Genomic DNA, 12,360 nt, shown 5'->3' with positions numbered 1-12,360 from the left:
CCCAAACCAAAATCTTCATCAGCAAACCTCCCTATAACTTACAAGTGGTTTGTTCCCTAGTAAATCTACTAAAGTCCCTAGGTGGGCTCTCCACACTCACTGTGGGGGGTGACAGATGTGTATGGTGTTGTATTCACCTCAAGTTTGACCCATGACCCCTGGAGACAAAAAGCCATCTCTTGGGACACAGAGAATCCCTTTGCAGTGGGCTGGAACCCTATTCATATTTCCCAGTATGGGAGGCTATTAGGAGCTCCCGGTCCTGTGTTGTGTCCATGACTTGTCCCTGATCATTTTCCCACCTCATCCATCAACGTTTTACCCCTTTGTCCTGGAGTGACCCAAGCTGAACCCTGTTTTTGTCTGTTCATCCACAGTCCCCACCAACCTCCCTCCCTCCCTGTTCCCCTAACCTGTTGCCAAGTAACTAGGGACCATGCAAAATGCATTTCCAGCTGCAGCATTCCCATATACAGGGTTTGAGCTGGTTTCTAGGGGGGTCCAGCGCAAAGCTAAAGGGGAAATTGGACAATCGATACCCACAGGGTTTGAAATACGTTCATTTGAAATCTTTTTGACAGATTGAGGGCCCCTTACTGGTTTAGTGAGAAAACCATCCTGTTATTTGTTCAGAGTAGAATGATTTGTGCGCTAGGAAAGGAGTGGTACCAAAAGAAATCCTAAGCATCATTTCCAACATATTTTGTTTGCAAATTATTTATTTACTTAGCTATCAATCGTTAATACAGTAAATGTAGTTTAGTAATGACTGGTAAAATAACAAGAGGTATTTTATGGAGTACCCGCCATTTTGCGTCATCTTTATGTGGATAGGTTTATGCGGTATTAAGTGGAAATTTATTGTCCAAGTTTTATGACCTTTTATACGGTCCACACAGATTCATTTTACTTTATGTTTGAGCATCCATTAGATACCTGTCCCTGTATTATTAATGACTCGTGCATTGTCAGGTAAAATGACAAACCAAAATAGAACAAAGATACCGATAGTCTCTTGTCTGATTTCAAACATGACTGGCCAATCCTGTTGCACAGTGCTCTGATTTCAAACATGACTGGCCAATCCTGTTGCACAGTGCTCTTAGTCGTCTAGTGTTGCGAAAGTCTGGAGTTGTGTTTTGAGAAGCTGGAAAGTGGTGCATGATGCACAGTTCTCTGTCAGAAGTGCGTTGTAAGTTTGCCAACTTTTCACAGTGGACATGACAAGTGAGGTGGAGATTTAAGTCGAGTGGTGACGGCTCCCCCCTCCCCTTTGCTAACCTTGCAGGTTGATATAATAAAGTAAGTGTTGTGCTTTGTTTTGCTTTCCGGCGTGTAACCAAGACCTTGTTTTGCTTGGCAGGGACCTGTCCCACAACCAGTTGATAGCGATCGAAAACGGCGCCTTCTCGCGTCTGTCCAAGCTGCAACTCCTCGACCTGAGCAACAACAAGATTTGTGACATCGCCGAGGGGGCCTTCCATGGGCTGTCTTCTCTCCAGACACTGTAAGTGCCTGTTTATTTCAAAAATAGTCATCATAAAGGTTTTATAACAAAAATAACTGCTGGATGAGCTTTTTCTTTAGAATTGGTGGCTTGAGTAGCGAAACTGATATCATACCTTCTGAGTTAGGCAGAAATGTACTTTATGAGTTAAGCAGATTACTTATATCCGCCATTCTTTCCCACAGAGAACTGAAGTCCAATGAAATCTCCTGGGCAATCGAAGACATGAATGGGGCCTTCTCTGGACTACGTGCCCTTAACAAACTGTAAGTATTATCATGTCTTCCTTATCAGTGAGCCTGAATATCTCATGAAAGTAAAGGAATTGATAGATACTTTACAAATACAGTATTGAAGTCAACAGCATTTGTTAATACATACATGTAGCAACCTAGTCTGTATAACGCAAACTCCAGCTGTCCGGGGCTTTCTGTCCCCTCCCCGCGGCTATGCAGTTACAGGGCGGCAAGCCGTTACAGGAGCTTGATTGAGTCCAGGCTAGTAGCAACCAAGTGTTGTTGATATACTGATGGAAGACGATGGTATTGACTAGGTGATCACAAGATTAACATCTGATTCTCCCCTACAGCAACCTGGACCGGAACCACATCAAGTCCATCGCGAAGCGTGCCTTCAGCGGGCTGGACGGGCTGCGTAAGCTGGACCTGACCGACAACGACATCTCCTCCATCCAGCCCGACGCCTTCGCCGGCCTGAAGCTGCTGGAGGAACTGCGCATGAACTCCAGTAACCTCATCTGCGACTGCCAACTGAAGTGGCTGCCCCGCTTCTTGAAGGAGAGCGGATTCGGGAACACCGTGGACGCCAAGTGCTCTCATCCGGAGGACCTGAGGGGCACCAACATCTTGCAAGTGAAAGACTTTACCTGTGGTATGTATTGTTTTTGTAGTAGCGATCTTTCCCTCAAATTTACAGGAATTTCCTTATTACTCTCGACTGTTCTTTTCTTCATTATGTGATTGATACGATTTGAAAAGAAGCTGTTTCTTGATAAAAATGTTCTCTCGTATGGCAATGAATTCATCATAACCCTGCACTCTCCTGTGCTGTACAGATGATCAGCCCAAACCCACCATTACTACCCACCCGAAGACGACCACGGCTCTACGGGGAGACAACGTGACCCTCTTGTGCGCCGTCACGAGCATTGCGGCGTCTCCTATGCACTTCGCCTGGAAGCACGACAATAAGGTTTGTATTTTATACCATAGCTTGAGATAAAGTGGTGTTTTACATAGGTTCTCATACAATGACTTTGCAATAGATACAATGTCAAAAGACTAAACCTTCTTGTCATCATTATCTACAGCTCATCGAGAACGCAGACATTGAAAACTACGCGACGATGTCGGACGGTAACATCGTCATGGAGTATACCTCCATCCTGAAGCTGTGGAACGTGGATGACTCGACGGAAGGCAGATACCAGTGTGTCATTTCCAACCACTTTGGTCCCTTGTATTCCAACAAGGCCAAGCTGACAGTGCATGGTGAGCTTGCTGTCCTCTTAGTCACTACAAATTAAGGGACAAACTAGGAAGTGATATAGATGGGAAAGATGTAGTTGGGGTCCATGGACAAAGGAAGATTATCCTACAAGGCAGATGAAATATTGAGGAATTGTGGACCCTGAAAAAAAAAAGTGCTTTTGTTGAAATGGAGAAGTGTGTATCTGATGCGTATGACTAGCCTCCGTTGCAGACTCTGAAGCGGCTTTTTGGGGGGCTAAATAATACACTTTTTGCAGCCACCCCGTAACTATCAGCCATCCTGTAACCATCAGCCGCCTAGAGTCTGCGTTATTACGGCATGTCAAAGCGAAATTAAAATCACGTTAGGGCGATTAACGCAGAGGTGCGAATTTCCTGCCTATGGTAGACCGCACAATAAGAACAGTATACACGCACCTCCCCTAGTCAGTGTGCTGTCACGCTTGTGGCAAAATAGTTTGCTATTTCTACTGTTCCTAAAGACAAACTTCGATTGTTAGAAGCAGTGTTTCCGCCAGACCGCGACTGAGATCTTGAGAGGCCGTCCACTTGGGGAGGGCCGTACCGCGAAAATTGATTGACCGTACCGCGAAAATTGATTGACCGTACCGCGAAAATTAATTGACTAGGAAAAGTACTAGTAACTGAATGTTGTGATCAGAAAAAACTTTGTTAATTTTTCAAAATCAATTTGTTACGAAGGTCGCTATAATACTGCTTCAATCGTCACAAAATGCGATCTATTTTGACAAGAAACGCCCGAAGTGTAAAGGGAAATTCCCGCCCGTGTGGTCACGTCACATCTTGCTGTCAACCAATCAGAGCACAGTCTTTATGACGCAGCCCAATCAGCGCTCAGAACCTTGCATATCAATGAGTTTAAAAACATGGCGGACGGCCCGGGACGGGTTGCGACTCGAGCGAGCGTCATGACTTATGTGAATTCATAGCGAAAATAACGATTTATCTACGGTAAATACGGAGAATTTTCACGGAAAAATATTCACAGGAATATATATTGTGTCGAATACGGCCAGAAATTACGGCGAACCGCGGCAAATCACGACGTAGAGGCTGAAATGCACGGGCGAAATTCTTGTTTTGTTTACGTTTTTCCTTGTTTTCTTCGATGACTTTCTTCGATTGAGTCTTAAAAAACGGGTTTTTAATGAGAAATGGCAAACTATTTTGCCACAAGCGTGACAGCACACTGACTGGGGGAGGTGCGTGTATACTGTTCTTATTGTGCGGTCTACCATAGGCAGGAAATTCGCACCTCTGCGTTAATCGCCCTAACGTGATTTTAATTTCGCTTTGACATGCCGTAATAACGCAGACTCTAGGCGGCTGATGGTTACAGGATGGCTGATAGTTACGGGGTGGCTGCAAAAAGTGTATTATTTAGCCCCCCAAAAAGCCGCTTCAGAGTCTGCAACGGAGGCTAGCGTATGACCACCTTATTGTTCATCAAAGAAACCAGTGGGGCCGTGTGGCGCAACGGCAGAGCGTTCGGCTCAGAACCAAGAGGTCCCGAGTTCGAATCCTGTCGTGTAACCGATCTTGTGCCCTTGGGAAAGGCACTTTACACGACTTTCCTCACTCCACCCAGGTGTAAATGGGTACCTGACTTCGGTTGGGGAAGGTCGTATTGAGGTCACCTGGTGGCGCCGAATGGCAGCCGCCCAGACCCTTGCGACAAATCCACAAAATGTGGATAGATTAGGTATATGTTGTATATTATGTGAAACATGTAAACCCTACATCAATTCAGCGCTAGAAAGGCTACCATTGCGGGTAATTTCTGACCAATAAAAAACATTATTATTAAACCATGGGTGTTGTTTTCTGCTCCAGTGTTCCCCAAGTTCACCAACCCACCTCAGGACTTCACAGCCCGAGCTGAAGGCACTGCAAAACTACAGTGTGCAGCGATTGGCCAACCGGCGCCACAGATAGCGTGGCAGAAGGACGGAGGCACGGACTTCCCGGCGGCGCGGGAGCGGAGGATGCACATGATGCCAGAGGACGACTTCTTCTTCATCGTGAAGGTCAAGACGTCGGACATGGGAGTCTACACGTGTACCGCCACCAACGATGCCGGGACTATCACAGCCAACGCAACTCTCACTGTGCTAGGTGACTACTTTTTGTTTTGTACACATTGTTTTCTTGTAGAATTAGATTTTAATTCAATCTAAACCACTGGATTACAATATGAAAATATCAGACGTTTCAGATGTCATTCCAACATCTTTCTTCAGCGATACAAAATAGATGTTATCTTATAGTTTCTTCTTGAGGGAGCTCTTTGTTTGTAATGTCTTGTAAGTACTTCATATCATGTAAGAGCTTGGAAAACGACAGGGGTACCACAGGTAAATGCATTGGGTTTATTGTTGTTGGTTTTTAGAATGGGAAGACTGGCAAGGTTACCTCAAACAACCCTAACATTTTCTGTCTTGCCCTGACAGAAACACCCACCTTTGTGAGACCACTGGAAGACACGGAGACCATGGAAGGAGAGACCACGGTACTGGAGTGTCTGGCAGCGGGCAGCCCGCAACCGTCGGTCAGCTGGAAGAAAGACGGAGACGAAGTACCCAAGACAAACCGCCACTTCCTGACCGCCAGCAACCAACTGCTGATCATCATGCACACGGAGCCTGGCGACGCGGGGCGCTACGAGTGCGAAATGTCCAACACTGTTGGCACCAAGTGGGAGTCTGCAAGCTTAACTGTTGTACCAGGTTAGGATCCATTTCTACCATTCCATTTTGAAGATCGAAGCTTATGTTGTGTGTAGTTCTCTGTTCTTGCTCAACGTCCATCTTTGAAATTGATTGTAATGGCTCCTTTATACATAATTCAGTGAGACTGAATAAAATATTGATTCAAAGTCATGGTTGTCATTGCAAAGATTTTGTGTGGCTCGTTGCATGCTGAGTTCCGAGTGTTTCTAATGAAAGGTGTTAACCCGACCCAAGTCCTGGCGAGTGAGGGTGTGGCCCAGGAGAGCACGACGACCGGCATCATCATCATCTCCGTGGTGTGCTGCGTGGTGGGCACGTCACTGGTCTGGGTCATCATCATCTATCGGACACGCGGCAACAAGGAGGAGTACAGCCAGACCAACACCGACGAGACCAACCTCCCGCCCGACATGCCCGGATCCAACTTCAGACTCTCCCAGGAGGGTGTGGATGGGGGCGGTCAGGACCCAGCAGCACAGCACGGCCACCAACCTCCCCATCCAGGCCCCCGCCTGCAACACCCTAGTGCTACAAACAGTTTAGGTAGGCCTGTCTCCTGTTGGCACGCTCTGTTTATTTTCGGATGGGATTATGGTCTTAATTTGTCAAGACTTGTTGTGGTGTTCCAGCCAGAGAGAATTTTGTGAGCGGCAGTTGTTTATATATCCTGAGATTTTGTGCTTCCTCTCCCGTGACCGTTGTTCTGTATTGTTTGAAGACTTCAGTGATGACCTATGTCTTCACTAGCACACTTCTGTGGACAAGTAATTGTAACTGAAGACTAGAATGTTTGAAAAATATGTCCGGCAGGAGTAATTTTAGTGGAAGAAACCTCCCGGCAAGGTAATCTTGATGGAAGGATGTACAGATCTTATCTGTTGATGATTGAAACAGGCAAAGTTGAAGTTAACGTGTTTCCCTTTCCTATCAGGGCGAAGAGTAGACGGCGGTAGCGATGCTGTCTCTGTAGAGGTTCCCTGTAGCAGATACCCTCCGAGGCTGCGGTCGGCGGCCATTTTCCCGAGCGACGCGCCGGAAACACAGTTGTCACCTTTAACCCAACACGAGCAAGCTCTTGCAGAGCACTCAGGTTAGTACACTTTCACCATTGTTCAATCTTTACATACATGTTGGTTTTAAGGTGATACCGTAAATGCAGAAATGTTCGTGGTTTTCACAGTGAACTCTTCAGCGTGAACATAAATCCACTTTTTGCCTACCTATGACTGTAGTGCTACTATTGTTTCAAATGCAAAGTTAAACCACTGCGAACACTCCATTTTCTCCCTACCGGGAAATAAAAACCAAGCGGGCTTAAATGCATTTACAGTAACGGTTAAAGCCAATCAAGAGAGAATCTTGACATTTAGATGTACTGCATAATAGTCTTTCCCTGTTGTAAAAAGAATGTAAACTGACAGGTGAAAAATTATTTCCTCCCTCTGCAGGTAACAGTATTACTTCTATCCCCCTGCCTGAAGACGTGGCGAACAGCCAAGGGGACGTCAATCAGAACACGACGCACAGTCCGCTGCGGACTTTCCGACCCATCCACTCGCCGAACGGGGAAGAAAACGAGCCCCAGTTGGAGAAGAGCGCGGAGCGGTATCACCATCCCTCAGGGTCGTCAGGGTCATCGTCGTCTCCGGAGGAGAGGAGACGACATCATCACCGGTCCAGAGACCGCCTGGTGCCGGACCTGTACCACCGCGCCGAGCCGCCGGGCAGCGACGACATGGACGTGGAGAGCGAGGCACAAACATATAGTTCATCGTTGTCAAGTAATAGTTCGCAAGGCTTGCCAAGGTTTCCTAAAGGTGAGAACTCAGCTTTTTCACTATTCATTACTGCTGTTTCAAGTTAGAATAGCTAGTCCTTTGTGATAGCAACAAGCTAGTTGGGCAGCCCTGGCTGTGCATGTGTGCTGAACAGCTTAACCAATAAATGAAGAAAAGAAAAATATATGTAAAAGAATTAGAATATAGTGGTTGCAGCAATGCAAGAAACCCATGAAATACAATAAATGTAACATTATGAGACAGTAACCACCATGTGCTCGGCAAGAAATCTTTTGAATTCGTGATGTTTGTCATTTTACAATAAAGATTTGTTTTACAGAATTTGGGGATGAATGTCTAACTAAGCAGTCTTTTTTTTCTTGTGTTTCAGACGTCCAGTCAGAATTCAACCCCCCACCCTCGCCGCTCACGAGATCGAGGTCCTCTCCCATAGCTGCAGTTGCGCCCTCCCACCACTCTCCTGTATATAGATACCCCTACCAGCAACAGAGCGGCACGTCACAATACAACAACCCATCAGAAGCCTTCCCAAGCAGTAAAAGTCTAATTCTCACAATGAATAACCACAGAATAGGCCGAGATGTGACGTTGTAAAGTGTACATAACTTATTGTAATGTAATAATGATTTCCCTGTAAACTCCCCCCTGCTTGTAACTTGTATGAAAATTTCCTTTTATGTTGTTTGTAATGTAATATATGTATATTGATACGTGCTAATCTATTTTATGAAAAGACGGGTAACTTGCTCCCAAGGTGGCGTTATCCGTTGTTGCAAAACTGGGATGTGTTGTCATTTTTTGTGGAATATATTTTAGTGATGTCAGAGAGAAAAGAAGCTTTTACTCTGTGGATAAGCTTTTTGCCTCCCTAGGAGGTGTACTCCACTGTGTATATGTGACGTCAAGAGATTTTATTTCCCGTTTTTAGCCCTGGCTAGTATTTTATTTTGTACATGTAGAAGAGGCTGGCTTCTGCCACTGCCAAGAGCTCGCAAACAATGCTGGATGTAGTGATACGCTAGAAGCTATAGCAAACTATTTGTGTTCTGGTTGCCTTATTTTCTTCTCTACAAATGTTGCGGAAACAGTGCTTTATGGAGTCTTGGCAGAGCAAAACAAAAAATCAAAAGAGCAACAATGGAAGGTCCGAAGCAGCAAATCCCACATGTGTTACAGATTTGTTTCACGAGGGACGCAACAATGGTGCCTTCGTGCCTTGAAAGGCTTTAACACTGATTTTTACAATGCAGTAATTGTAATTTGTTTTATCCTGTGTAAAGAGATGATTTCTTGAAATAGTGTGCCAGAAAAAATGAGAGATGGAATTCTAAACAATGACGAATCAATGTCGGATTTTTGCAGGGTCAGAAAGATTGCGGCGATAAATTCAATTTGTCCGCTGCGAGGAGAAAGAAAAATCCAAGCTGAGAGGAAAACCATGTTTTCAGCATAAAACAAAATTTTTTGGTACCAACTAGTTAAGGGGACATGTAGTAATAACTGGAAGTACTCAGTATTTAGCAATGTAAGTGAAATTCTCTAAAACAGTAGTTGAATGACGATGTAGTTGAAATCTCACCAAGTGATGCTTGTATGTTACTGTTGGTAGATGCGGTGGTCTTTCAGATCACCCTGTTCTGTACCAATCTCTGCCTCCCCAGCTTGGGTTTAAAGGAAAGCTGCGGCTTATTTACATAGAATGATGATGATGATGATGCATGCTGGGTGTAACACTTGATGTATATGTAGTAACGAGGTGTGTTGTTGTTAACCAACCGTACCACACGCCAAAACAACCACTTAGACTAATGTTAAATGAACGTTCTGCCGAAATCATGGTGATATTGAAACAACGCTCCTTTATTTCCAAATATGGACAAGATGTTACCTTATTTCCTGATGTCCTCTGTTCCCAACTACCTCAGCTGTTTAAGGCAGAGGACTGTGGGACTTGGGTAACGTACCTGGCAGTGTGGTAAGGTTGTGTAACAGTGTTGGATGGAAAATTTGTGACAAGTGCTCCAAGATGGCCATTCTCCCATTGCACTTTCCCAATAGCAAAGCCCTTCTCTGTATAGCAAAAAAAATTGCTAATGCCTTGTAGCAAGCAAATGCAACATTATCATGCAAAAGAAACCATAGCAAAGGTGATAACAAAAACCATTATGTTGTCACAAGACCAGGGCCATCAGGGAGTGCTTGGAGGGAGGGCAGCCCATTTCACCCTCACAGTATTTGTGCTAGTCGTGCGCATCATGTAGTCATGTCCCTTTCCTATCCATTTTTCCTCGGTGCTCGCAAAGCCAGCGCCTCTTGCCACGTGCGTGGCAGACTCAGGGCCGGGCGGGTACGGTGTCACCATGCAGTGGGTCGACTAACGACCCGGGCGGGACTTGCAGGGCGCGGCAATACCTTGTGCTGTACTGGTGCTAGTACGCTTGTGTAGAATGCCGATAACAGGGTCGATAGAGATTATTGATATTAATATTATTAAAAAAAAGTATGTGAAGAAAGGATTATGGTATGTCCTGCCCTGTCAGTCCCACCCGAGGAATGTGAGAGTTATTTTTATAGGCAGGCCTATCCACACACGTTGTGTACATACATGTATCCATTGTCACTGTTCATTAACAAGACAAGCAAACCCTAATGTCATATTTATTGTATACATCTTTAACATGTGTGATGTCTACAAAAGGACATTCAAAATTTATTTGTATAGCATCTCAAGAAGTATTAAAAAATGGTCCTCATGTTGAAATGCTATTTGTTGTGTGATCTATTCATCTGGATGAAAGTTAGTGTAGGGAAGAAGAATATTAGGTGACTACAACAACATACCTAATGATAATTGAAAAGTATGAATGTCAGAAAAAGTAGTAAGATTTTTAGCTTGTTTGGTGAAGGTATCTAGCCCGGGTATCATTCTCTGTAGCTGTTGGGTCAAGTTTGCAAGCGAAACAATTGAGCCAGCAGTTACTACAGAGAATGGTAAACCCAGGTTATAGGGTTTCTCCCAGGTTATAGGGTTTCTCTAACAGTGGTCACTTGGAGTCAGGAAAAACTGGGAGTTGGGAAAACCCAAGTACTTCTGAAGTGAAATTTATCTACAAATGTAAAAGTTATGATAGAATGGGGATACTACAGTATAGACCAAGGAGGTTATAAGCAAGTGTGCTGAAATCAAAGTGGAGTACATCTTCAAAATGATATTTATGCTATGTATGCATCTGCTAGATAAACAGTTGTATTTCTCGTAATTTCATTTTTATTAGTGATGTAACCTCCGTGAGTAGACCGAAGCATGTCCTAGATCCTTTCAATTAATATGTTACTGTCACACAGACTCCCACTCACCAACATCTTAGTACTTTGTATGTATTTGTGTGTGTGCATCTTTATTGGCAGGCAGCAGTCACATAGTATACAAGGCATTACACATACACAGCTTCTCTTTACTTGTAAATACCGGGAAGACGTTGACAAACTCGTATTTAAGCAACATGCGAGAAAAATCACACCAGAACATGTATGATCAAGGAGGTTATGATCATGTATAAACGCTACTATATAATGCGCCAACGAACGGTCTCACAGCGTCATCTATCAATATTACTTGGTACTGCAGCACGTTTTCCGTACAAAGTATGGCACAATGTGCTATGCTGGCCAATTGTGTGCGGGCATTTTGGGCGTCATTTAGAACAAAATTAACGGCCTGTGACGGTAAAGACAATCCCATAAACTCTATGTTTGATCTGCAGGAAGGAACCGCCGCTAAAAATCTTTATCAATCAGAATATTTCTTATCCTGTTCCTTCCTTTTTGTTTTTTAAAAATAAAAAACGTATTCCTTGTTTGGATATATTCCATATCTGGACAAGTCGTTTCGTCATTACAATGAGGAAGAAACAGTATACTAGTATCAAAATTACTTGGCCAAGAAAGTACACCCCAACGTTATCACAAGAAAGTCGTCTTCAAACGGTTAAAATCATCCAGTTCAGGTAATTCCGCAATCAGTAGGGGCAAAAATAAGTTGGATCGCTAGGGGTCCCCACTGACAGATGCAGATAATTCAGATAACTCCTCTGGCCTGGCCCATTTACTGCGACTATTATATTATATTCCTCTATAAGTGAAATATGATGTAGCAGTATATCAGTTAGTCCATGGGCCACAGGAATTATCTAAATGATCTGCATCTAAAAGCGAGAAAAAAGGGATATACGACTCAAAGGTTACAGACTTCTTGACTGAATGTTTGTGTGCGTGTGTGTGTGTGTGTGTGTGTGTGTGTGCATGTGTGTGTGTGTGTGTGTATGTGTGTGTGCACGTGTGTGTGAGAGAGAGAATATGTATGTGTTTGCGTGTGAGATCAACTGAAAGCTTGCAGTTCATGACCAGAACTTTATTTGCAGTAGTGGACTTTTCATCGTCAGGCATATTACCATATGAATGAAAACTAAGCATACAGGTAGAAAAAAGTCAGCATTGCTATTGATGAAGGAAATATTCGAGCCTTCAGGATAAAAGAAAAACAGTTTGAAATTTTCCTCTAGATGCTATCTAAAAAGATGGATTGCTTTTGCGTCATGTATGGAAGACTGGGCCGTGACTTAAAAGCTTAAAGTATGGCCCGCCAGAACCACCGCAAATTGAGCTGAGTTCACCCAAAACCAACATGCCGGCATATTATCATAATTTACCCAAATGGCTATGTCTGCTTTAGAATAAGTGATATATCGGAGCAAGACAACAACAGGCATGATTGTTATACGTAAAAACATTTT

At 44.0% G+C, this 12,360-nt stretch overlaps 1 protein-coding gene across 2 annotated transcripts in view; it reads left to right on the top strand.

Annotated features, from left to right (window-relative positions):
* Positions 1 to 10,328, top strand: part of LOC136435453 (leucine-rich repeats and immunoglobulin-like domains protein 3) — a 50,188-nt gene extending 39,860 nt beyond the window's left edge. Inside the window, exons 10-20 of one of the 2 annotated variants that reach the window (XM_066428971.1) lie at positions 1,364 to 1,507; positions 1,693 to 1,773; positions 2,097 to 2,398; positions 2,583 to 2,719; positions 2,838 to 3,018; positions 4,873 to 5,154; positions 5,490 to 5,765; positions 6,003 to 6,311; positions 6,700 to 6,858; positions 7,217 to 7,585; positions 7,938 to 10,328. In XM_066428971.1, the coding sequence (XP_066285068.1) occupies positions 1,364 to 1,507; positions 1,693 to 1,773; positions 2,097 to 2,398; positions 2,583 to 2,719; positions 2,838 to 3,018; positions 4,873 to 5,154; positions 5,490 to 5,765; positions 6,003 to 6,311; positions 6,700 to 6,858; positions 7,217 to 7,585; positions 7,938 to 8,161 (2,464 nt within the window). In that variant the 3' untranslated portion in view covers positions 8,162 to 10,328. Of the gene's footprint in view, positions 1 to 1,363; positions 1,508 to 1,692; positions 1,774 to 2,096; positions 2,399 to 2,582; positions 2,720 to 2,837; positions 3,019 to 4,872; positions 5,155 to 5,489; positions 5,766 to 5,984; positions 6,312 to 6,699; positions 6,859 to 7,216; positions 7,586 to 7,937 lie in introns of both variants that reach the window. The other variant, XM_066428970.1, reaches the window with a different exon arrangement.
* The last annotated feature ends 2,032 nt before the right edge of the window (positions 10,329 to 12,360 follow it).

The sequence above is a fragment of the Branchiostoma lanceolatum genome, chromosome 5, assembly GCF_035083965.1.
Source record: "Branchiostoma lanceolatum isolate klBraLanc5 chromosome 5, klBraLanc5.hap2, whole genome shotgun sequence".
In the NCBI taxonomy this organism is placed as follows: Eukaryota; Metazoa; Chordata; class Leptocardii; order Amphioxiformes; family Branchiostomatidae; genus Branchiostoma; species Branchiostoma lanceolatum.
The sequence above is the reverse complement of the archived record's forward strand: the minus strand, read 5'-3'. Positions and strand labels throughout refer to the sequence as shown.